Here is a 25,477-nt window from a genome sequence, read left to right on the forward strand (position 1 = left end):
TGCTTAACAAATACATTCAATTTATCATCATCATCATCATCATCATCATCATGGCCTATTTCCAAATCTCTCCTCAAAAGATATTATCTTTGAGGTGGTTAGTAAAGTATTTATCTCAACAAAGACATGATTTCAAATGTAAGCCTAGAGAGTGAGTGTGTGTGTATAGTCTCAAACAGCTGGTGAGTGAGTGTGAGTCAAGAGGAGGATGAGATGTGGCTCCACTACTGGAGAGGAAAAGGCACAAAACCAAGAAAAAGTTTAATAAAAACAAAGTTTATTTTCTCATTTGAAAAAAACGTTATGGGAAATCCATAACAACATCAACTAATACGCACAAACATGTTCAAAGAGGAGACAGTTTAGAAAACAAACTGAGGAGTCACAAGAGAGATGGAGAGTTTGGGCCAAAGGCAAAGAACAGCAACAAAAACAGACAGAAATGTACATTTAAAAAGGCAAACACACCTGGAAAATCGCAGACAAGTGAGGGGATTTGTCCACATTTGGCAGGATGGGGACATATCACACAGAGGAAACACACAGTTGAAGGAAAAAGCTGCATTGAAAAGGCATCGGGCCCATATCAGCCCCTCATCGTCACAGTAACGGGGTTAAGGAGCATGGAGCTACATTGTTCACTTCCCTTTACAACCTCTGATGCTGCATTCATGTTACATGGGAAACACCATCACTGTGGGCTTCAGGCTTTGAAAAAAACCTCATAACAGTTTGAAGTTGCAACAGAAAAGTCTGTGGTTGACGTTGCACATGAACTGAAACGAGCCATCCATCAAATGGGATTGAGTTAGTGTGTGAAACAGCCGGGAGGGACACATTCTCCTGATGGGTCCCAGCGTTCTCACACTGATTTCCCATTGTTACATGAATGCACCAGAACATTAAAGGCTTCAATCTAGTCTCTTCTTTTCACGTCTTAAATATTGGGTGACAAACATGGAGTCAAATGCCGGTTGGACACTCATAGCTCCGTCTCTCTCCCATCAGAACGGACTTTTGCTCTCTGCCTTTGAAAGCCAATATCAGGGTTTTCTTTGCAGTGTGTGAGCGGGATGATGCGTTAGATGCTGACGCTGCAGTCTTTGGAACAGAGTACAACACGCAGGCTCACAGGTGGGAAACTGTCACCGTGACAACATAAAACACATTTTATTTCACATGATGAAAGCCTGCAAGCTTCAAACAGGGCAGGATGCAACTGATGCCCCTTTGAAGATGGACAGGGCAGACCAGAGGTGTGAAGATTCATCGTGACGCATCAGCTGTTAAGGTGCAGCCATCACACACACACACACACACACTAATCCATAATGATTGATCACTTTGAGGCAAAATCAATACATTTGCCAACCACTAATGATGTGTGTTTGGATTCCCAATTAATTAAGTAGAAATCACCCTTGGGCCAAAGATTTACACACACACACACACACACACACACACACACACACACACACACACACACACACACACACACACACACACACACACACACACACACACACACACACACACACACACACACACACACACACACACACACACACACACACACACACACACACACACGTTTCAAAATGATATGAAGGATCTGCAGACAAGAAAAGCATCACATCAATACTGACAAAGTACAAATAAGAAAACAACCTTCAGGTGGGTGGGTGTGTGTGTTTGTGTGTGTGTTTGAATGTGTGTGTGTGTGTGTGTGTGTGTGTGTGTGTGTGTGTGTGTCACAGCTGGCCAGTGCAGGATTGAGTGGCCACTGAGTGTTTGTGTGGCGGTGCTACAACAGACGCACTTCCCTTTAAGGACAGGAAACAATCACTCCATCTCACGGGCCTATAAACATACCTCTCTGCATTTAGACTCTGGCATCTGCTGATGGGGTGAGAGGAGTCTAAAGGCCAATAACACGGCTGGTATGTGTGTGACGTGTGTGATGTGTGTAGTACTCCTCTGATGTGCTCCAGCTGACTCATCCATTACTGCCCCGTCATGGCGGCGTGGTGCCATGGTGACACTTTCAGTCTTCAGCATGTGTGTCCGGTTGGGATAGACGCTTTTCCTACTCAACTCACATCTCTGCATTGTTCACTGTGGAATTTCGTTGAGGTGCACTGCATTCTGGGTAAGGCTCAGAGGCTACCTGTGCCCGTAGCCCGTCGAGCCACGAGGCAGACATTGACCGCAGGAAGTGGGCTGGTGTAAGGCTACGTGTCAAACCGCTTCCCTTCCTGCGTCTCACCTGCTGGCAACCTGGACCCGGATGGGGTCAAAGGTCGTGGGCCTTGTGTGCGGTCCCGGTTGTGCGCCTGGCTCAGTGCGGGAGCAGCAGTCGTTCTAACGCACACTGTAAATGTTCCCAGTTTTTCCACATCAGCGCTATCAGGGACACGCCCACGCAGGTGAGCGCCAGGTGGAGGCGGCTACGCAGCAGCGGGGCCGTGAACTTGGCCGCCGTGGAAACGCACACCAAGATCACTGTGACGATAGCCAGCATGATGTTGATGCACTTCCCCAGCAGCACCTTGGCGTCTGTGTTCTCCAGCTGGACCGTCTGCTGCTGCTGCTGCTGGAGCTCCAGCTTGGACACGCGAGTCTGGCAGGACTCCAGCGCCTCCTGTGGACACAAGAGGTAACACAGGTGTGAACACAAGGGAACTCTCACAGACAAAGTATAATGTTAGTGTGTGCGGCTTTATCACATTTCTGCTTTAATTACAATACGGACAAATAGTCAATAGTACTATATCTAATAGGTAGAGTGTGTGTGTGTACGTGTGTGTGTCCACATATACACACCTGGATGTCTCTGGCCCTCTCGTAGGCCTGGTAAGCCACCTTCTCCTCGATGCTGGCCAGCTCCTGCTTCAGATTACCCGTCTCATGCTGGTGGAGCTCTGTGAGGTCATTTAACTGGTCCTCTAGCCGCTCATACCTGACACACACACACACACACACACACACACACACACACACACACACACACACACACACACACACACACACACACACACACACACACACACACACACACACACACACACACACACACACACACACACACACACACACACACACACACAGAGGGAGAGAGGGAGAGAGGGAGAGAGAGAAACAATGAATAATGAAGTGTGTGTGGGCGAGTAACGGTACAGCAGTTTATCGACTACTTAAAATACGCGACTGAAACATTTGTCCTCGATCGACTTAGTAACAGTCTGCAGGCTTTGTGTGTGAGCACCAGCGTCTATTTATAGCTTATGAAAGCTTAAAATAATGGGCCCCTAAACTGTCAAAAGCTCTTCAGAGTTCAGCGGCAGATGTGCGATTAAAATTGGACAACTGAAGCATGAATCACATGGACAAACAGCTGCTTATGTGTGTCAGATGCCTATGTGAGCAGGTACAGCCGGGGTTGTTGGTTTGCATCCCACATTGTTTTATATGTTAAAGCCCTGAGTGCGTGTGTGTGTGTGTGTGTGATACCTGTATCTCTCCTCCTGCATCGTCTGTGTGAAGTAGCTGTAGTCTTGTTTGAACTGAGCTTTCAGAGCCTCCATGTCCTCAGCCAGCTGTGCCTGGGCCTCCCTGATCTCCCTGACCACCTCCAGCACCTCCCCAAGACGCCCGTTGGAGTCCGACCGTCCGGGACCCCCGGACCCGACTCCCGAGCCCCCGGCCATGTTCCCGTTTGAGTCGGCAGAGGCGGACGTGCCGGTGGAGCATTCGTCGTCGCTCTGGTACTTGGGCGTCTTGGACACGGTGTTGGCACTGCCGCTAAGGGCCCTGGCCCCTCCCTCCACCTGGAGTCCCACCCCCGTCTCCATGGAGCTCTTGAGGTGTGCGATGTTGTCGGCGCTGCCAAACTTGTTCCTGATGAGGTTGGCAAACTCCCGAGACTTGTTGAAGAAGAAAGGTGGCGAGAGCGAGACGCCAGGCCCAATGGTCTTCACCTTGTCCAGTGCCGGGTGGCGCCCGGTGCCGCTGACGTCCCGCAGGCTGCCCTCTTTGCTTTGACTCCCAGACTCCTTCTGGCCGCTGCCGTCCTTGTGGCTGAGTTTGCCGTTGCTGTCGCCGTCCTTCATGCGTCGGTGGTACTGCTCCAGCTTCCTCTGCAGTCGAGCGATGGTGTGAGCCGACTTCTGGTTCTTCTTCTCAAACACCTGCCTGATTCGAGCCACCTGCTGCTTGTCGGCGTTGTTCACGAGCTTCAGGTACTCGGCCACGTTCTGGTCCCGAGCCACCTGCTCCACTTTGATCTGCTCTGTCACCTAAAGGGAGAGATAAAGGAAAGAGAGTCTGTGAGGGGTGGACGCTATGCAATTACTTTAAATATCACTCCTGAAAAAGTTCTGCTTTATCAATTACTGTAAGTTTGTGATGTTTGTTGCTGTCAGACTTGAGTACAAAAGGCTCTGAGTCAATACAATGAATCTGAAAGGTTTTGCGGTGCACTTCCTGTTCGCTCTGACCTTGAGGATCTTCTGCTGCAGGCTGTCGATGCCAAGCGCTCCCTTGGTGAAGTCCAGGCCCACCCCGTCCTCTCCCACGCTGTCCACCACATCCAGGTTGGACTCAGACCCGCCGCGGCGCATGGGCACCGGGATGCTGAGGATATTCCCGTCATAGGTGCTGCGCTCTGCCTGGTGACACACACACACACACACACACACACACACACACACACACACACACACACACACACACACACACACACACACACACACACACACACACACACACACACACACACACACACACACACACACACACACACACACACACACACACACACACACACACACACACACACACACACACAAGAAAGCGAGAGTCATCAGCGAGTCCTCTTGGAACTGAGCTGATATGAGCAGCCAGACGGGGCTCAGACTGTTGTTATTTTGGCAGTGAAGCAGATGAATAACCTTATACAAACACATATTCCCACCTCAACACAACAGAGATGCAGATCATCACTTTCACTCTGGCTATATCCGTCTTAACTCAATACATTCTGAGAACGAAAGCTTTTTCCAGGCACGCCGACTCACACATTTGCTATAGAAACACATTTTTGGCTGATACTTGCAGAAATAAACACGTGTCTAACAGACAAAGGCCCAGTGCACAAGCATGCAGAGCAAATGGATCTTTTCTCATTATGTGATGCCTGAAGGGAAGGCTGCTGCTGCATTCCTCTGTTCACTGTTTATCTCTACCTCTCACATTAAACTGCCCCGTTTCCTCCTAAACACACCATCTGCTGTGGTCACAGAGTGCAAGACAAGTAACACACTTCACTAATGAGCATCTACAGGGCGGTCAGTGCAAACAAACAGCCTCCAGTGCCTCTCATTTTGAAAAGCTGCTCTCTGTATTGTCAATAGCAGACGCTTATGTAAGGCAACCTAAAATATGAGTACCCTGGTTGCCACGGCAGCCATGCATATACAGGCTGAGCTCACATGAATGCTCTCCCATACGCCCTGAGGTCCAGCATTTGGGGGTTTTGAGTCTCTATTTTCCACCACACAGAGTCAGACAGCGCATACCTCCACCAAGGTGGAGTGGCTGTACAACTCGGGCGATGTCACAACACAGAGTTTATCTCTCATGAATCTTAACTATTAAAAACATTTACGACTTCTAATCACCATGTCTCACACTTGCGACCTGCCCACGATAAACACTTTCACTTTGGCTCTGCTGCATCGCTCGCTCACGCAACAAAGCAGCCGGGGACGTAAATCAGCTGGGATCTGTGGGAGTGTGTGTGGAAATGTGCCACAGACACACACTCAATAATCTGTGCACGTTTTTGGAAGTGGACTGGAAAGTGGGTCTGTGTGGGAAATGATTAACACGTGAGGCCACGTGTGTGTGTGTCTGTGTGTGTGTGTGTGTGTTCGTGTGTGTTTTACAGAGCAGCTTGCTGGTCACCACACGAGTCCTCCGACCCCGACCTGTGCTGAGGACATTTTTTATACAGCTGGATGGAGACTCACTCTCTCACACACACACACACACACACACACACACACACACACACACACACACACACACACACACACACACACACACACACACACACACACACACACACACACACACACACACACAGCTTGGTATTAAAACATTCAGAGGCTTTATCCGTAGGGAGAGTTACAGGGGATTCACACTTCAGCAGGGAATGAAAAATATATGAAGGGATGTGAATGCAGAATGTGTTCATGTGTGCACAGTTCCTTTTATATTTGCTCATAGATAGGATGCAAAATCGTTCCAGTCTGGCTATTCACCGCTGAAAATGACAAGGACAAAAGCAGTAAAATGTTGTTGCACCATGTCTATGAACACACAAAACACTATGCATGAGCACCTTTGTGCGATTTGCATGGCTTTTCTATATTCAAAGTACTAAGATTAGAGAGAGAATATTGGTGTGACGTGAGAGAGAGAAAGAGAGATAACGAGAGACAAGAGCAAGAGAAAGAAAGTGAGAGAGAGAGAGGCGGACTGAGAGAGCGATTAAGAGTGAGAGAGGCAGAGGCTGCAACAGAGACAGACGAAGGGAGAGCGAGACAAAGACGAGAGGGGGAGAGGAAAAAAAAGAGGGGGAGAGAACTAGACAGACAGAAAGTGAGACAGAGAGAGAGAGAGAGAGAGAGAGAGAGAGAGAGAGCAAACACCTCTCTTCCCTTCTCTGTGGTGCAGTGGAGCCTTTGCCATCAGGGAGCAGCAACCCAACACAAACACAGGAAATCACCTCGGGGAAATCTTCCCTGTGTCGCCCTCAACACAGCACAGCTCTGTTTACTCCTCCTCAAATCCATCACTTCATCAGAGAACGAGAAAGAGAGAAAAGAGAGAGAGAGTGAGAGAGTGAGAGAGTGAGAGAGTGAGAGAGAGAGAGAGAGAGAGAGAGAGAGAGAGAGAGACGGGCAGACAGGAAGTTTCGCCTAATATGTGATATTTAGAGGACGCCAATAAGCCGAGGTGACAGGTGTCTATTCGCCAAAAAACCAATCAGCACCGCCTGCCTGATCTCAGGTGATGGATGAGTAACCTGATCAGCCGCACTGATGCATCAATTACAGGCTGAATGTATAAATCTGTCTGAATGCTCATTAAATTAGGCCCTGAGCCTCATATGTCAGTGTCGCAGCCGGCCGCTCACAAAACCTTTTCACCGCACTAATACATATTAATGTAGCGATAAGATGGCGTGCTATGAATAGCCACATGCACACAGGACAGATAAGCGGTGGCAGCCAGGGGAAGGAGTTTGCATCTCTTTACACTCTGTAGGAGCTACTTGGATGCATAGGTCACTTTCAATCTCCTTTACAAATGGGCACCAAAACACAGCAGGTGACTCAGTGTACACGCAATAGTCCCATTTCTATTTGTTTTCCTTTCCTTTTGTTTGTTTTTTGCACAATGTGTACGCTACGAGGGCAGAAATGGAGACGTACACGTGCACAATTGAAATTCTAAAGTTGTGACAGCTTCAGCTGAGCAATTCCGGCAAGATTTGGCAAGAGGGCTTTTGTTTCCGACCAGCAGGGAGGAACAACACAGATGAGTGCTGTTGTAATTCATGGCTTGCACCTGAGCCCTCAAATGCATCAAGGCGAGTCGCTGCACCTGCAGGACAGAATCAAATCCATCAAAACTGCACCACAAAAAAATCCACCATGAAATGCAAAACATGTGGTGGGGGAGGGGCGGGGCAGGCTGTACAGTCTTACACTGCAATACGATTACTGTGTGTGTGTGTGTGTGTGTGTGTGTGTGTGTGTGTGTGTGTGTGTGTGTGTGTGTGTGTGTGTGTGTGTGTGTACGGTTGGTAACCTCAGATAAACGACGCTGTGTTTTTGAGAGTTCTGTACTTTCTTGACTCTCGTGTTTCTGTCTCCCCCGCTTGATTGTAAGCCTCTCAGCGTCTCTTATCTCCCATTGTAAAACCGCTCTTATGTCTCCTCAGCTGACATCGGCGAAATACGATACATTTACATCGCCTACAGGAAGTCCCCAGATTAGAGCTCCGAACGTGTTTGGGGTTTACAAAAGCCTGAACAAGAAAGAAGGGGAAACAAATCGGAGTGGACGTGGTTTTGGAAACAGGATATTGCACATTCACCTCATGTAAAAAGGGTTTTTAGTTGGACGATGAAGACAAAGGGCAGTTTGAGGTGACACAAGTTCATCTGGTCCTCACGGGAGTCTGGCTGCAGAGCCTCGCGGTGAGCAGAGAGCATCCGTGCGTCTGCGGGCAGGATGAGGATGAGAGAGAGAGAGAGAGACACAGAGAGAGACGACTCCCCGCGGGGCCTCAACAGAGAATTAGCATGAGAATAAATGGAGAGGAAAACACACACAAAGCACAGAGGGTGAAGAGGAAATGAGCTGGGATACAGTGTACAGTCTGTGCGCCGTGCTATTGCCTTAATCGGAGTGTAACTGATGTAACATAAACATACTGACAGAGCGAAGGAGAGAAAGATCCACACACACTCATATCTGACTTCAGCAAGCAAAGTTATCAAGAATTCCAGATATGGTTCTGCCTTGGCCTTGGGCAGACGGCCTCACCTTTGATCTACCTTGAGCAAACACACATAGGCACATGAACACACGCACACATATAGGTACTGTACATGAAAACACACACACACACACACCTGTATTGAGGCCAATCCTAAGGTGGGGCTCAGGAGAAGTCAACAATGTTTGGCTGATTAGTGTATCACTGAACTTGTCTTGACCTGTTACCCTGCACACACACACGCCACAATAACACGCACGCACACACACGTAGACGTGCATACACACAGCAGGTAAAAACAGAACAAAGCGCACAAGGCAAACATCGGAACATCTGTGTGAGCGTCTGTCTGCCTGAGCCAGAATGTGAGCACCAACAGAACCATCAGCAGCTTTCATCACACCTGTTTCTAATTGACTGTAATGACTGACTAATCACTTGAACATTGTTTTCCATCGTCTGGACATTTGTTCTTGTCACAGACGCTTCCGCTGCTCCTTGATAGAAAATGACTTAAAGCAGGTAGTGTGCAGCTTCCAACACTGTCATTTGGAAAAGAGGTGAAAGCGTGTCGCGGCGTTCTGCGGTGTGTCGTCAACGGAGACTCATTACCCGACCGCAGATGGTGGAGGAGGAGCGAGTGAGGTCTGAGAGAGCAAGGGACCCCCGGAGATCCTGTGCTCGCCCGCTCTCTTTCCTCTTCATTAATTCCTCATTTACGGTCTGTGAAAACGGCGTCAGATAAGCGGCGCCCAGGGAGATGATGTTCGGGGGCGGAGACGGCAGACACTTTGTTTACACACACTGAGCTTGCAGCCTACGTAAGTGCCATGATTTCTTTCTGTGGGCAGAGAGCAGAGGGTTTTCTAAAGCGACTAATGGTGTGGGTCATGCTCCATTACATAACTGCAACCCATTAAAATGACATCTGATATGTCAAAATCAGAGCGCTGAGGCCGAATTCATTGATTTTACATAGAGATCATCACTTGAAAGTGCAATTTTAAAAAGGCAAGAACTGTGGTTTTCGTTTTAACCACATTGGCCATCTTAGGTTTTAACAGGTATAACTCATGGATGTGTACATTTCCTAAGCAGGGGTTGATTGAAAAGTTCTAAACCTTGCATTGCTATGTGTATTCACTGTTTGGTTATTTACTTTTCAACACAATCTTTACCATTTTAAGAACCTTTTTATTCTAAATCTGAGGGGGGATTACAGTCGTGGATAGCCTCACTTGATCAGTGTCAGGCTCATAGAACTTATCACTCGCCCTTCATAGACGTATTTGACAAATCCTAAGAAGCAGACTAAAAACTGCCACGCAAGCACTTAACACAGTCTGGTGCTTCCTGACGCAGGTGAAATTACAATTCAGCTGAGTATGGAACATTCCAGACTACCTGAGGAGATGGTACGAGCTTTACAAACAGTCCCGCTGTGGTAAATGGCCACACCAAGCGTCAACAACATTGTTCCGTTAACTACGGCAGAGAGAAACGAGGTGACCCAGCGAATCGATAGCAACACAGAGGAGAGAACAAGCGAACGCTGCTGATGGATATTGAGTTAAAAATCTATGAGCATTCTGCGGTCCATTTACGATCTGTGAAGCTCAGCGTCAACAAATGACACGGTAGTTCAGAACATGCATCAGCAAAGACAACACACACTCACACAGACACGCACATGTAGATCTTTAAAACAGAGGCCAGACTCTACAGTAAAATGTGTGTTTAGTTTGGTCCCCTACTTTAAAAAAAAAAAGTTCTAATCTCTTCTCCTCTCTTGTAATCTGAGGATATTGATCCCGTCTTTCGCAAAGATTACCCAAGAAGTCCCCAGCCTCCCAAACGATGGAGGCCTTGAAAAAAAAAAGCTGTTGTGGGCCGTGACAGGATGAGGATGCAGATGTGTGAGGTTATAAGCTTTAGAGAAGACAGAAGCCGGCATAGAAACTGTTGAAGTAGAAGGTGGAAAAGGCGGATGAGCGGCAAGACGCCCGAGCAGAGCAGAGCAGAGCAGAGCTTTCTCAGCCTGGACGGTCCGTAGCAGAGACTCAGGGACTGTAGAATGCAGCAGTGACAGTCTCTGTGCGTGGTAAGCAATAACACGAGTCATAACTGTGGGGCATCAAACTCGCTGAACGAATAACTGGTGCCGTCACACGCGCAGTCATAAAAAGAAACCGAGCGCCTGCACTGGCAGGGGGTTAACATGAGATTTTACTGCTTGCAGAGCCCCTGTGAGACTTTGAGCCCAGCCACAGCCTGCCATGTAGCTCAGAAATGATATGCGGATTCCAGCCCGAGGTTACGTGAACAGTTAGATTGCGGAGGCACAGTAGCCCGGATGTCCCTGACCACGTTCTCCAGCTCTTCCTGGAGGGAAGGCATTCCTAGGCCAGATGAGATATATGATCCCTCTGGTGTACAACTGGATATGTCCTGTGGTGTCCTCCCATTTGGACGTGCCTTGGACAGCACCCTAGGGAGGCATCCTGATTATTTGCCTGAACCACCTCAGCTGGCGCCTGTCAATGAGAGTCCTGACACCATGTGGAGGAAACTCATTTTACCGTCTCCTATCTGCTACCGCTCCTCAACAGGTATAAGCTGGAATGCAGATCAACCGGTACATTGAGACACTTCAGGCTAAGAAGTCTCTTCGCTGTTGAACAGTTGATTATGCAAAACAATGTCATCTCCTTAACACACACTTCACACACATATCATCAACATAAAACACTTGTGTGTGTCCCTGGCTGCACATGAAAGACTCACTTGACAACCAGCACTACTACTAACAAAGACTACACTAACTACTAATACTCAGACTTCCCTGTGTAAGTGTGTGTGATGCTGGAAGTGTTCTAAGGGACTCAGGTGTATATGGTTGGAGTGTGTGGCCGTGTAATTGCAGTGAACTACAGGCAAACCTTATACTGCAACATGAGCATGAAAGTGTTTTCCTGCTTCTGCACGTTTGTGTCAGAGTAAACAATCATCATGGCAGTTTGTGGAAAAGGTTATAAACTCTTACAGAAGCTGAGTGCTCGGAAAATAATACGTTAGCGAGGTTGAACCAAATTTAGAAAGGTGGCTGCATAAATATGCTGACAACGTGTAATAATTGGCAATGAATCAGCGTTCAATGACTGGGGAAATCTGTGTGTGTCTGTTTGTGTGTGGGTGTGTGTGTGGGAGTATGTGTGTCTGTTCAGCCAACATGGGATTTGTTTGATGGGCAGAGTATTTGTGTGTGGGTTAATCCGCAACGTGTTACTCACACACTCAGTATCACTGTGGGTGTGTGTCAGTTCACTGTCGTCTTAACCCTCTATAACCCTAATCCGGGAGAGGCAGAGGGAGAGGCAGAGGGAGAGGGAGAGGGAGAGGGAGAGGGAGAGAGAGAGAGAGAGAGAGAGAGACCCTTGTAACAACACGTGAAATGCTGAGATACAACAAAGCAACCAATTCAGACCACTTCTGCATCTCCTTCCCTCCCGCTACCTCATTCCTTGATTTTAATCACTTGAAGCATCGTTTACTCCGGGATACGAGAGAGAGCGAGTAGATTGGTTTCCTTGACAACAGACGCGATTGAGTGGAGCCCTACTCACACCTCGCCATAATAGCCAGGGAAGCCGGTCAGAGCCAGCTCACATTCACTACACTATACACTGCACCCATTCATTCACTCTGTTCAACACAACAATGGCCGTGGCTTAGCTCGTAACTGTGATTTGTAGTGCTGATGGGGGACTGTGTGTGTGTGTGTGTGTGTGTGTGTGTGTGTGTCTGTGTGTGTGTAGTGGCTTTAAGTGGCAACCTTGCAAAAATATGGTCATCAGTAGCAAAAAACAAAGCTGGAGTGTAATAAGCATAACCTTTAAAGCAGGATACGTGTAATCAGCACTGAAGTCCAAACACATAACAGCACGTGAAAGCTTTTATGTTCTATGACAGACATAAATGCTGTGACCACATGACTCAGCGGGGACATGAACACCAAGCAACGACAGGCCAGAGATGAAATGGTTTGATCTTTGTCCCCGATCCATCATCTGAATGGGCAGATCTGACTCTAATCATAATGCTGAGGCTCCATGAATGCTGAGTCTAAAAGCAGATCGTCAGCCAAAGTGAGCCACACACACACACACACACACACACACACACACACACACACACACACACACACACACACACACACACACACACACACACACACACACACACACACACACACACACACACACACACACACACACACACACACACACACACACACACACACACACACACACACGCCATGCCTAAGCTGCAGACACAAATGTGCCTTTTCAGTAATGCATTCCAGTTGTCCCTGTGCAAAAGGAGATGGAATTAGACCTTGGGTATTTCACAGACATGAATGTGAAGAAACTTGCACAACAAACACACTTGTGCCCAGAGGGAACATTGTCTGAAGCTCAGAGAAGGAAGTCCGCCTCCTTCCCCTTCCTCTAAAATCAAACACTCCAGCACAAACACACACAGGAGAAGCTGCTGGCTGGAGTGCAAAAGCCGCATCTTTGAAAGAGGATCTCCTAGCCAGAGAAATGCCACCTCCATATATTCATTATGTAAATGTATGCAAAGGAAAGTGACATTTTAAGTATCCTCCACAGTCATAAACCCACTGTCTTTCTACTTGAGTGAACAAATCAATTCCGTTGGCGATCTCCGTCTGCTCATGTCTCCGAGTAACACCATGTCTGCAGGACGGGAGACACTGGACAGTTAAGCCACACACACTTATTCCCTGAAAGCTCAGAAGCTGTCAATGTGAGAACCTTGGTGGAGTTTAATGAAGAAATGCCAATGTTCATCCGAGACATATTTCACATTCCCCTGAAGCAGAATAGAAAATCAATCAAAGAGCCTGCGCCATGAATGCAACGTTTCACACAAGCTCTGTAATAATTGTGAATAAAACGGGGACAAAGTTTGGTGATATTTTAGCTCAAAAGGCAAATTCACCAATGAAGGCAAATATGAAGAACAACTGAGGATCACTGGTGAATGAGATATGATGAAGAACAAAGGAAAGAAAGGTGGAAATATTTGAGCTTTAGTGCTATTCAATCCTTTAGGAAACAGCTCCTCGTCCTTCTAAGCAATACCTAACCACTAATTGAAAAATATGCTGAAGGGAAGTAAATAACCACTTTTATGTCCTTCCTGTTCCATCCTTTGTTGGAAGAGCTCAGTCGATGTCCCCAGTGAGTGAGTGTTAAGTTAAAAGGTATCATTGGATGGTCTGCCTCCAGTCCCTGAGCTGTGCACTAATGTGCCATGAAATGAAAATGCAATCAGTGCCACTCAGTGTTGTTATGTTGCGTCCCTGGGTGCACTGATGCATTTACTATCAGGTAGCAGAACAACATCCCACAGCTGTGTGTGTCAGAGGTGCATGTGTGTGTGCGTCACTTTGCAAGGGTCGATTCCTCCCCACCTGTTGGCAATCTGGCAATCATGGACCAACTGATGTAGTTCCAGGAGTCAGCTATTCTGGACACGTTCAACATGTAAGGGACCACAAGACAGAACCCCAATATGCTGGAGAAACAGACTCAGATAAGCAGAGGAGAATGGATGAATGGAGGGATGAATGGCATGTGATTCAAAAGCTGCTGTGCTGCAACTTATAGCCACTTGGGCCTGTTCTCCATGAAAAGCCATCAAATAATTAACCTATATTAAACAAGTGCAGCAGTTCTATATACGACTGGACAAAGCAGCTCCAGTGTGTATGTGAGCCCTCTGTAACTGGGTCAGGAGAGAATCTGTTTGTAATCACAGGTGATCTAAACATGTCACCATAGAGTGTGTATCATGTATACACAACACAAAGGTACAGAAGGACACAGATATGCTTTCTTCCAACAACAGGCAGCAGTCGAACACAACTTTGAGCTCCTCCTCCTGTGGTTATTTCATATTTGCTCAATATGAAAGGCAGTGGTGACACAGAAGATGAAGCTAAATCGTGCCATCTATCTATTAATCACCTACAGGCCGGACTGGTTAAACCTGCTCACTGCTGGCTTTGCCCACGGGCGCACATAATGCTGCTATTCTAGCAGTGTTCAATTTTACAAATATAGTCTGGAATGATTAAGAGTCCAAGCACAGTGGCAGGATGATTACACACACTGAACACACTGCCACAAGTTCACTGCCTGGTCAGCAGATGATCTAAACATGCTCCACTCTAAAAATAAGGCCATTTAATAATACAGCTTTGTGTAAATATTTAATACTACTGTCAAATCACCAGGACTTAAACTTCAAGCAACTGTACGAGATAAGATATAATATACAGGATGCCCACATACACCAAAGCTCCTGCTGATTCCTTTGACTAGAGCGAAGTATCCTAAGGCCCTCAAGCTCGCTGACGGGGACCGCTGCTTCTTCATTGGCATGATGCAAATGGTTTATATTTGGAACAATCATGACAATAATGATAATAACGATAATGTTGGATCTTTGGATCGTTTCATGATGTCATTAGACTGTACCATCGTTCATGACTCCATCCATGTCTCCCATCTGCCACTGCTATCATTTGGAATGCAAATAAAATATATGCAAATACAATATAACATAAAATGTTAATCAAATGCACCCTATGCTATTATTACTATGACCCATGATGAAAAATTTGTCTGCCAAGTTTGCAGACAATGGTGCTTATTGTACTGATGTATATACATGTACATGTACATGTAAACGTGCGCGCACACACACACACACACACACACACACACACACACACACACACACACACACACACACTTATAGTAGTAATGTAAGATTTTCCATGGTGTGTTTTTGCTGACGTCATGTATGGATACATATATGTATATGTTTTGAATGAAGCATGACTTGAAAGCAAACGTGTCGGGTCATGTCAGCTGAGATCAGGCCGCCTGACAGCTGTTTGCGAGAGAAATGGATTCCCAATTCCACTACTGATACTCGGCGATTACAGATGTGCACCGACGAGGTTCACTTCCACAACAAACAAACTCGCGATGTTTACGTCAAGCATCCAGCACCAATTCGCCTCTTTCAGTGGACGATCAGGACCCAATGTGAGCATACACACAATAAAATGCTTCAATCTGAGAAAAGTTGCAATTTTCTCAACAAATGTGGTTGAATGAGCGTAGAGTAGTTAGCTAGCTAACTTCGTAACAACATCAAAAACTCATATTCACCATTTCACCGTCGGTGCTGCAGACGTCTCCCCACTTCTGATAAAGTTTTGCCCAAAGCAACGCAATGATCAGCGGACATAATCCCGGGACTCAAACCGGACCTCCCGCTCTGTTGTTGCATTCAGGTGCAAAGTTGACCGTCGCCAGTTAACGCCGTCGTCACCACAAATGCCATCACCGCTCCCAGGTACAGGGCCGGCGTCGGTATCGATGCGTTTGGTGTCGCTGCCCGCCGCTGTAATCCTACTAAACCCCGCGAGCCTGGGAAGAGCAATGTGCCACTACAGGCGCCGCCCAGCACGTTAGACAGAGGGAGGGGCTGCGGAAGATATCAAATGTACCCAGATGAATTTATTCATATCCACAGAATGCGGACTTCTCTGCTCTGAAAACTACAATAGGTGGAATAAATGTGTGTTTTTATTAAAATCAGTATTTATTTCAAGCTATGTGTTATCAGAAATAATGTAGTTACGTCAATCTATTGGGCTAAAAGGGATAAAAACATGAAAATAATAACATGAAATAATACTCGGTTGCTGCTTGATTACATCATCTGGAAATTATTTTCATCCACCCAAAGCTTTATATTCACGATCTCCTCTAATATTATCCTCTTAATTTTATGACATTTAAAGTCCCAATCCCCTATTTTGGACCATATCAATCTGTGCTGAATTCACAGTGTGAAACCATTTAAGAAGTTAATCTGAGAAATGATCATTTCGTTTCTCAACAGACCATGAATGAACATATCCACTATATTTATATCTTACTATATCCTATCATTTATACAGAGGGAGTGGACATGAAATATACCCATGTGAAATTATTCATAACCAGAATGAAATGAAACAACCGGTCATCTTGATGTTATTTTCACTCACCAAACGCTTTTTCCCAGTTATTTCCTCTGGCACATTATGCTCTTAGCTTTAGAAAGTACTGTATGTTTACATCCTTTTTCTTTTGCACTATTTCTTTTTGAGTTACGGAAATTTACAGTAGATCCGTATCTCAGTACAGCTGAATCTCAAAAGAGAGGCGAGCTGTGTTTCGCTGTGATAGCCTGGGGACTGAGGAATCCTTCAATAATCTATGAAGTCAATGTCTTTGGTTGTGTCATGAATGTTTTAACGGCACACCAGGGCCACTCTATCACTACTCATAAAGAAACTAATTAGTATGGTTAGGGACCCAGTCATACGACCCCAGCCTGTTGATGGTTTATATTGCAAGGACACATAAAGAATTAATTCTCCTGTTCGCTCACTATGAGCCTTGCGGCCACTGATCTACCTGCTCCTATCTCTTTCTTTCATTCTTTATTACTGTCTTCTCTCTCATACACACACGCACGAGGACACACTCCAACCTGAAGCCCTTTGACGAGGGCGAGTGAGTCAGCTGAGTGTTAATCATTGCGATGAGTGTGTGCTGACAGGTTGGCTGCTGAGGCTGGGTGATTCAGCTGTGGGGCAGAGCACAGCACCTGGCACAGAGGGTGCCTGCAGGGCCCGCAGTGCCAACACTAAATCTGACCCTGGCCTCATAAATCATCCCGTTTTTGTGAAAATTTATATCCAAACTAGGTCGCTGACATTTTTTTGCATTTTTGTAGCATTCTGGAGATATTTGGAGTTCCTTTACCTGTAGGCCTTTTGATGGACTCCTATGGATCCATGGAACAAGTTGAAAAGCCCCTAAAAGCTCCTTTACATTAACTTATATGTTCAACATTGCCTCAGAAAGTGTTTTTGAAGTAGTCTTTTCCCGAAAACATCAGTATTTTTTCATGGATCATGGCATCTTCCCTGTAGAAACTTCCAGATGCCTTCTTGCATCAATCACAGGCTGTTTAGTCATTATAGGATAACGCAGATCTATCCGGGAACCCAGGAGATAAGTTTAACTTTTATTATGCTGTGCATAATTTCTATTTTTGGCTGGCGAAATAATAGTAACATGATCTAGGCGGTCCAGTCATAGGTCTATGGACTAGATCGCTGGACTTGACTCTTGCGCGAAAGTTGTGACCTAGTTTGGATGTAAATATCCAGAAACTCGAGGAATTCTGTAAAATCGTAATGTCTCTTTAAATATTCATGATACATCAATAACAAATCTCTCCTTTAATCAATCCCGACAAGCTAATAATCTTCTATGATCCATAGTTATCCATGTCCCTTGGGTATTGATGTATAAAGTGCATGTTCACACGTGCGTGTGTGTGTGTGAAAGTGCAAAATAACATGTCAAGGGTTGTAGCTAAATGTGACGTTTAATTAGGTCCAGATTGTTGCCTTCTCGGTGCTCAGCATTGATTTAATAGCGAGAAGGCATCTGCTGCACTCACAGATAACAACTACAGCCTTCTGTAAAAGCCATTAACAGCAGCATCTCCAGTGGGTATTGCAATATTGCATGTCAGCCGTGGGGGTGTTAAAGTGGGAACAACACACAAAAAGAACGTTAGACGGCTATTCTTACCCTGCCAGCTTTGATTCGGAGCAAGCTAATCAAACCGTTCTGTCTCACACACACACACAAAGGTACTCTCTCTCTCTCTCTCTCTCTCTCTCTCTCTCTCTCTCTCTCTCTCTCTCTCTCTCTCTCTCTCTCTCTGACAGGGGTGCAATTGAAGTTCTTCATCCAAATGCCATCATGTTTGACTTTTAACCGATGCATTAATGTCTCAGAATCTAATTGCCCTTCAAGAAGGTGTTTAAATGTCAGGATACATGGTTAGAAGATGAAATAAAACCATTTGTGTATATGTGGGTATCAAAAAGTGACGTATCTGTGTGTAAACAAAAAACTGAAAACACACACAGACAAACAGAAGACGCCATTGTTCCTCCCCTCCCCCTTCCGCTGTTGATGTTTGCTTTCTTTATGGACTTCCTGCACCATTTCCTGTCTCTGTCTTGGTTGTGACATCAGTCCCAACCTCGCAACTGGGAAAACCAATGCTGGTCCGGAGCGTTTAGCAGGAGCCCTGGAATGTTTAGGTAAGCGGGGTCAGGATGTTCTGATAGGCCTCTGGAATGTTGGAAGGGGTCTGAACATTCTGGAGGGGTTCTGTAATGTTTAGGTGGTGGAGGTCAGGGTGTTCTGGTGGGGATCTGGATTGCTGAAGGGGGTCAGATATGAATATGGGATAAAAGCCTTTTCACACATGGAAAAATGTATAAGACCAAAACAAATAATGATGCTGCTAAACAAGTTTTATCTGCAGTTTACGCCTCTCATTTATCATCCGAAAATAATTAGGAACACGTCAAAGAGCTATTTCATTCTTCTGGGTGTTAAATTTCTCCACTAGGATAAATCAGAACATTTTATACTGTAATACTACACTTTACACTGCACATTAAGATATATACAATGTCTTTCAGGTAGTTTTGGGAGTTTTTAAGTCAACAACCTTTCCCTTAAAAGGTCAAGCCAAACTTGGAGGAGGATCCGAGAGTCCTGGGAGGCTTCTGAAATGTTTTGGAACAGAAAGCATTATTTAGAGCACAAGCACACACCAGCGTCAGTGTAAAAACTCTCAAACATGTTATACTAACTGTTGTTATGTGTTATTTTGATGCCTGTCTGGATGGCGTTTGCACGACAATATAGACAACGTGTCAGATTATTATGAACTTTGCTGCTCCCGCCTGTACAGTTAATGTGAAAAAGTTACAAGAGTGGCGCTTTAAGGTCATGATCTGGCAAGAAAGGGGAACTCTCTCCAGATCAGACTGTTCTGAAATAGCTCTTTGCTTTCTCATTTCCTTCCTTCCTTCCTTTTAAGAACCCACACACACCCCATTACACTGACAGTGATGCGTGTCAATCTGTGTCTGCTGTCCAAATGAATATTGGCACCATACAAAACCTCAGAGACTCCAGGGAAATTTACATTTATGAGCCAATCTCAGTGTAAAACAAGAATATCACTCCAGGATATTTGTTTGTACAATCCAACATGTTAATAATTCATCTGACTCCTCTAGGGGACCGACTGCTGTGTGCCTTAGTTGAGTAGTTTCATCTGTCATCTCCAGCACAGTGTGGTGCAAAGACAGATTCAGTGACAGCTCGCTGTGAGCAGGGACACACTCGTCCTGTGGGCTGCCGCTCAGCAAAGTTATGGAGCTTTTTTTGGATTACATAACACCCACAGCAGTCCCATCCAAGAGAGAAAATCAACTCTTCTTGCCTTTCACCCGTTTTCATCCTTTCTGTCCTCACATCACACCAGCTCCTTGTTATCAAAGCCATCTCCCTCCTTCTCTCTTTTCTCTGAATCATTTCCCTCGCAGCTCCTGGCTTTTAACACTTACAGAGTCTTCCATTTCACACTTTCACTTATTCCTGTACCTTTCATAATCAGTGAGACTTTGTCTTCAAATACAACCAGCATGAACTCTGCAAAGCTCGAAATTCTCGCAATTCTTTTGAATTTGTCTGTGAAAATGATGGACCCGACAGCGAGGCGACGTTCAAACACAGAACGGTTCTCTCCGCTGTGTATTACTGATGCTGATAAGCCCCCTTAGGCCTGGCAGTGGAGGAGTAATGCTCCTCTTGCCAATAGTCTCACCCACACATAGAAACAAAGTGCGACCGGGTGGGGTGGGGGGGATGCTGCTGCTCCTGCTACTGCCTGGCAAAGGGGACAAACAGTGACTAATCAGTCTGAGTGTCCACAGACATCACCGCACAGAGTCAATCAGCCGAGAGGATCGCTTCTGTCTGCCAGGCGCAATCAAAACTGGGTCTGCATGAAATGTGGACTTGGGAACATGTGGAGGCGGCCACTCATTCAATTGTTGCTCTGCCTCTCTGTCTCTGTCCTCCGAAACCCTTTCAGCTGTTCTCTTCCTCCTCCTCCTCCTCCTCCTCCTCCTCTTCTTCCTCCTCTTCTTCCTCCTGACACTCCCAAACCTTCTTTCAGACTCATAATGGATTTTCTCCAGGGAAGGCGGGGGTAGGTATTGTAGTCTCCATCCTCCGTCCACCCCAGTGGTGTCTTTTGTCCACGCCTCACAGGGGGGAGCTAAATCAGCGCGGCCTGTGAATGGGTGTGCAGGGGCCGGACGGGGGTTTGGCAGCTTTACGGTGCTCTGGCGGTAAATTCAAGCTGGCTGGACACTAAGCTCTGCAGCGGAGAAACGCAGCGCTGTCCAGGTCGCGCCCACGATCTCACAAACCCTGGTGTTGTTTTATTTGTGTCATTCAGGTTCATCATTTTGGAACATTATCTTGGAGCTTAATGAGCCATATTGTCTCCAAGATTGGAAGAACTGAAACGATAATGATAGTAGCCCGGAGTCCAGTGGAGCAGAGTTATGAATCCATTAATGTTTAATGCTTTCCATTGAAATGCTTTGGAAAAAAATACTGTTATTGTTAAGCAAATTAATCTCAAACCTGAGCCAACACGCTACTGGGTTTGACATCTGCTATGTTTTGTTTTTCATGTCCAACCTGCCCAACAAGTTTCACGAAAACTGGTTCTGAACCTTACTAGTAATCCTACAGGCGAAGACATAACACAGATGATAAGAAAATAAGGAAAAACAAGTCTATGAGTATACCCTCATACTACGGAACTCAATTACAGGGTTGAACTCTCTCCTTCCTCTAATACACACCACACTCACACAGCATTTTTAGGGTTATTGACTCCGGAAGCTCCCAAGCTACACAGCCAGAGTAACCAGCCCACATCCATTATGTTGGCTCAGCTTTGGGTCTGAATGTGAGGTTACATTATTTCCAGTGTTCTTCTGCTCGCTACTTGATAACAAGCTGTTTGCACGAGCAGCCACATCGTTCACTGTGAAACTACCAAATAGTAGTAGTGAGAACTTTCTCTTCAAATCTAAAATCTTACATTTTGTATGTATGTGCTGTCACAAAGGACAGCTCGGCCTCCCTGAGTGAACACAGGCACCAGAGGCTGTCTGAAATAAATATATAAGGGGTGGCACCTTCAAAGGGTGGAGGGGAGGCAGGGTGGGGTGCCAGCACAGTCTTTCATCCTGTATCATCTCTCTACACACGTCACAGCCCAATCATCCAGCTCGTGACATTTCATCACCTTTGCCTTCCTATGTTTGTGAGGCTTGAAGGCTATTTTGAGATTAATTTTCTTGTTTTGTTGAGAATATATGACGCTGCTGTGACATGAAGGCACACGCAGAGATGAAGCAGCCGAACGGAGCAGAGGGGCGACCTTAAAGCCAGAGGTCAGGGATAAAACAAGATGTGCTTGACAAATTGGCCAGAAACTGACAACATCGTCACCATTCACTTGTCAAAACATTACACCATCAAAAGCTTTACACAACAGACCAAACAGAGGCTCATAGTCATGCAACAAGATTCCAAACCTCTCTATGAATATTACCTTTTCTGCTGAACTCGTAAACTGAAGAAAACAGTTTGCCTCCCTTAAGAGCAGGTAGCTGGGCAAGGTTGTACATTAATGATGCTGAGCACACACAGGACACACACACAGGGACTGATACACACATGTGCGTACTCACACACACGCACACATGCACACACACACACACACACACACACGGTGCTATTTTGAACCTGACAAACAAATCTTTTGCAGAAACTCTGTACATAAATTTAGAATGGTTTATTCTTTTTCCCTAATTGCACACACACACACAAACACACACTCACACAGAAAGCTAAGTTCCATATGGCTATTAAGAAACCTGATGGGAAAGATGTGAAGAGGCCACAAATATCAATACTAATCAGTTAATGGGTTTTGGTAATCATCCACTCTCAACTCTGAAAGCAACATGTGGAGTGTGTGTGTGTGTTTGTGTGTGTCTGCCTATGTGTGTGTGCGTGTCTAGTACAGCTCAGGCTGAATGTTCATCACAATGGAGTGAGGGTAAGCGACTGCCTTGAACCATCTCTTGTTCCCATGGCGATAAATTGAGCATCAGTATAGCCAACATGATGATGATAAATGACTGGCAACTACAGACTGGCAGCTTGTGTGTGTGTGTGTGTGTGTGTGTGTGTATGTGTGTGTGTGTGTGTGTGTGTGTGTGTCTTTGTGGGTTCAGGCTGGACATGTGTGCTGGGTTACCACTGAGGGGTTGTCATCATCTGTCGTCTTCATCACCGTCACCACCACAGGCCATTATACACACACATGTCCTCCGCGCTCACACACACACACACACACACACACACACACACACACACACACATCCTTTCGCAATGCAACAAGTCACTACTTTTTCTTCCTGAAAGCTGTATTAGGCAATTTTCTTCATCAGTCAATGACGTTGATGATGTTGTACTGAACAAACTGCAGCCTCCGGTGACTCCACAAACCAAGAATTTTCACCGCCTCCAGTTGTACCATTTGTGACTGAACGTACTGTACATCATCTGACCGCATAGTTTCACTCGCGCGAGTTACAGCAGGAAAAGAAAGAACGTGGCGTTATTGTTTGGCTGACAGCAGAGCTGGGACCACGCCACTGTTCAACCACGCAGACACACGCAAGACTGACACATCATAATGATTTAGATTACTCACTATGTCTTGACAGATAAACTATAATATGATGAAAATACACCAGTAAGGGTTTTGACCTGACAACATAAAACAACTAAAGGAAACCTTTTGTGGTGACAAATTTATAAAAAGTTATTAAAAGATTTCAGCAAATTGCACAAAATAAGAAATCATAATAATCTTGGGTCTTTCCCATAACTATATAAGTACAAGAACACACACAGTATATTAATCAGAGAACTGTGTTGTTGACAACACAGTGAGTGGTGCTCTGAGGCATTACCACTGTTGTGAGATAAACACACAGATTAATGAGGCAGAAAAAAGGGTAAATAAAAGCTGAGCGATGATCAGGTCTTAAATGCAGTGGGTCTAAGTCGACACTGAGATGGTTACCATGGCAAACGAAGGCAAAAGGCCACAGTTCACAGTTGGCGCATAACAAAAGCTCTGAGGCTTTGTGAGGAGATACAGAGGATTTGCCAACATATCAGGGGCACAGAAGCTGCGAAAACACTGATCCAGCCTAATTACAAAGTCATTACAGGAGAGATGTTTTCTGCAGAGTTCAGAGCTTGAGGAGGTGAAAACACACACGGGAGCAACAAAAAGACAATCCTGTGCTTCTCCTTCCTCTTATATTTCCTTGTTTGTAGACAAACCAAGGTTGTCGGTTTTACAGGAAGTCTCCCATTACACTGGATGTGTTGCATAACATTATGTGTGTGTGCAAAAACATATGCACGGACACAGAAAAAAACAGATACACACACGCAAAACACACAGATGCAGCACAAAGCCAGCACCACAAGCAGCTGCTTAGGGCCCTGTGCCCAGCAGGTGGCTCCCTAACAAGGGCTCAGTCCAGAAACAGAGGTTTGATATTGTGAGAAATAAAACCCCTCCGCATTTATGTGGTGCATGTTTAGAAGTTGTGTGTGATTTTCATTACACTTGCTACCTTTGCAAATTGTTTTCCAGTAGATGTGCAGCTGTGTCCAGGCCTGCTAGTGTGTCATAAGGTTGATTTGGACAGATGTGGTGAGGTTGGTTAGAATAGTTAAAATTCTGCCCACAGCCCCAAAAATGCTGAGGTCAGCCCTGCACAAAGCACAGGCTGGGATGAAGGATTACTGTCGCAAAGAATATCAACAAGGTGTGTTGATGTTACAGCCAAGAGTGTGATAGAAAGATAAAGAGAAGAGAAAAAACAAGCCTGACCACCTGCATGAACACTTGAAAGTCGAGAGGACATAGCTCAATTCCATTATTCTGAGACAGAGAAAAGAGAAAGAAAACCACTCAGCAGTTCTGGAGGTTTGATTGATCTACAGGCTGCTATATACGTACATTCCCCAGATGTTACTCAAGCCACAAAGTGCAATCACACGGTTGACAGACACACACGCGCACGCCAGTACGAGCAGAGACACGATGGAACATGTCTGACTCAACAAAACTCAGCTGTAATGAAAAGAAGACTTGTTTAAAACTCAAATTATTACATTATCTGCAGGAGCAAACAAAGCAATCTTTCACAGAGATCCAAATGCAGCAAGCCACATTTTATCAACACACAAGCTCCCCTTATCTCACTGACACAAACAACTCCTCATGAGAGCCGATCCACGCTGACCTCATCAGGGCAGAAGCTCCTGTGCAGTAACTCTGTGCATGTGAGTCTGCAGCTGACATGCAGAAGAAGAAGAACAAAAAAGATGCTGTTCTCTTATTGATCACGAGCAAAAAGTCAATAATACATAAACAGACCACGTATACTACCTCGGTGACATGGATGAGTGGAATACTGCTGAAGTGCTTCCTCATGCCTCCTCTTGCTCAGAGCTGGAGGTCAAAGTGCACATCGACCGGCTTCGGAAGGCACATCAGAGAGCTGTGTCTGCCTCTTTGAAGTTTCACGACTAGCCCCAAAGGGAGGAGGAGCGTGAATCTGTCAGTTTGTGTGTGCAACACTCGTTTGAGAAATCCTGTCCTTCCTGTTCGCTGCCATCAGCCTCAAACTTTTAACACCACGACTCCCCCTTCATCTCACTGTATGAACGCTAGTCCTGATGAAGT

At 45.8% G+C, this 25,477-nt stretch overlaps 1 protein-coding gene across 4 annotated transcripts; it reads right to left on the reverse strand.

The window, feature by feature from the left end:
* Positions 1–288: 288 nt before the first annotated feature.
* tmcc3 (transmembrane and coiled-coil domain family 3) lies at positions 289–25,355 on the reverse strand. Of its 4 annotated transcripts, XM_076160077.1 has the most exons (6): positions 15,844–16,094; positions 14,073–14,176; positions 4,497–4,667; positions 3,511–4,295; positions 2,824–2,959; positions 289–2,641 (listed from the first exon to the last, which is right to left on the reverse strand). In XM_076160077.1, exons 3-6 carry the CDS (start codon positions 4,617–4,619, stop codon positions 2,339–2,341), a joined length of 1,347 nt encoding a protein of 448 aa, XP_076016192.1. In that variant the 5' UTR covers positions 4,620–4,667; positions 14,073–14,176; positions 15,844–16,094; the 3' UTR covers positions 289–2,338. The 4 variants fall into 4 exon arrangements, with proteins under 4 accessions (XP_076016192.1, XP_076016190.1, XP_076016193.1 ...); XM_076160075.1 differs by lacking the exons at positions 14,073–14,176; positions 15,844–16,094 and adding an exon at positions 25,181–25,355; XM_076160078.1 differs by lacking the exon at positions 14,073–14,176 and having other exon boundaries at positions 4,497–4,663.
* Between the last annotated feature and the right edge of the window lie 122 nt (positions 25,356–25,477).

This window comes from Genypterus blacodes, unplaced genomic scaffold (genome assembly GCF_046128005.1).
Source record: "Genypterus blacodes isolate CSIRO-AG114 ecotype Tasmania unplaced genomic scaffold, CSIRO-AGI_Gbla_v1 ptg000103l_1, whole genome shotgun sequence".
In the NCBI taxonomy this organism is placed as follows: Eukaryota; Metazoa; Chordata; class Actinopteri; order Ophidiiformes; family Ophidiidae; genus Genypterus; species Genypterus blacodes.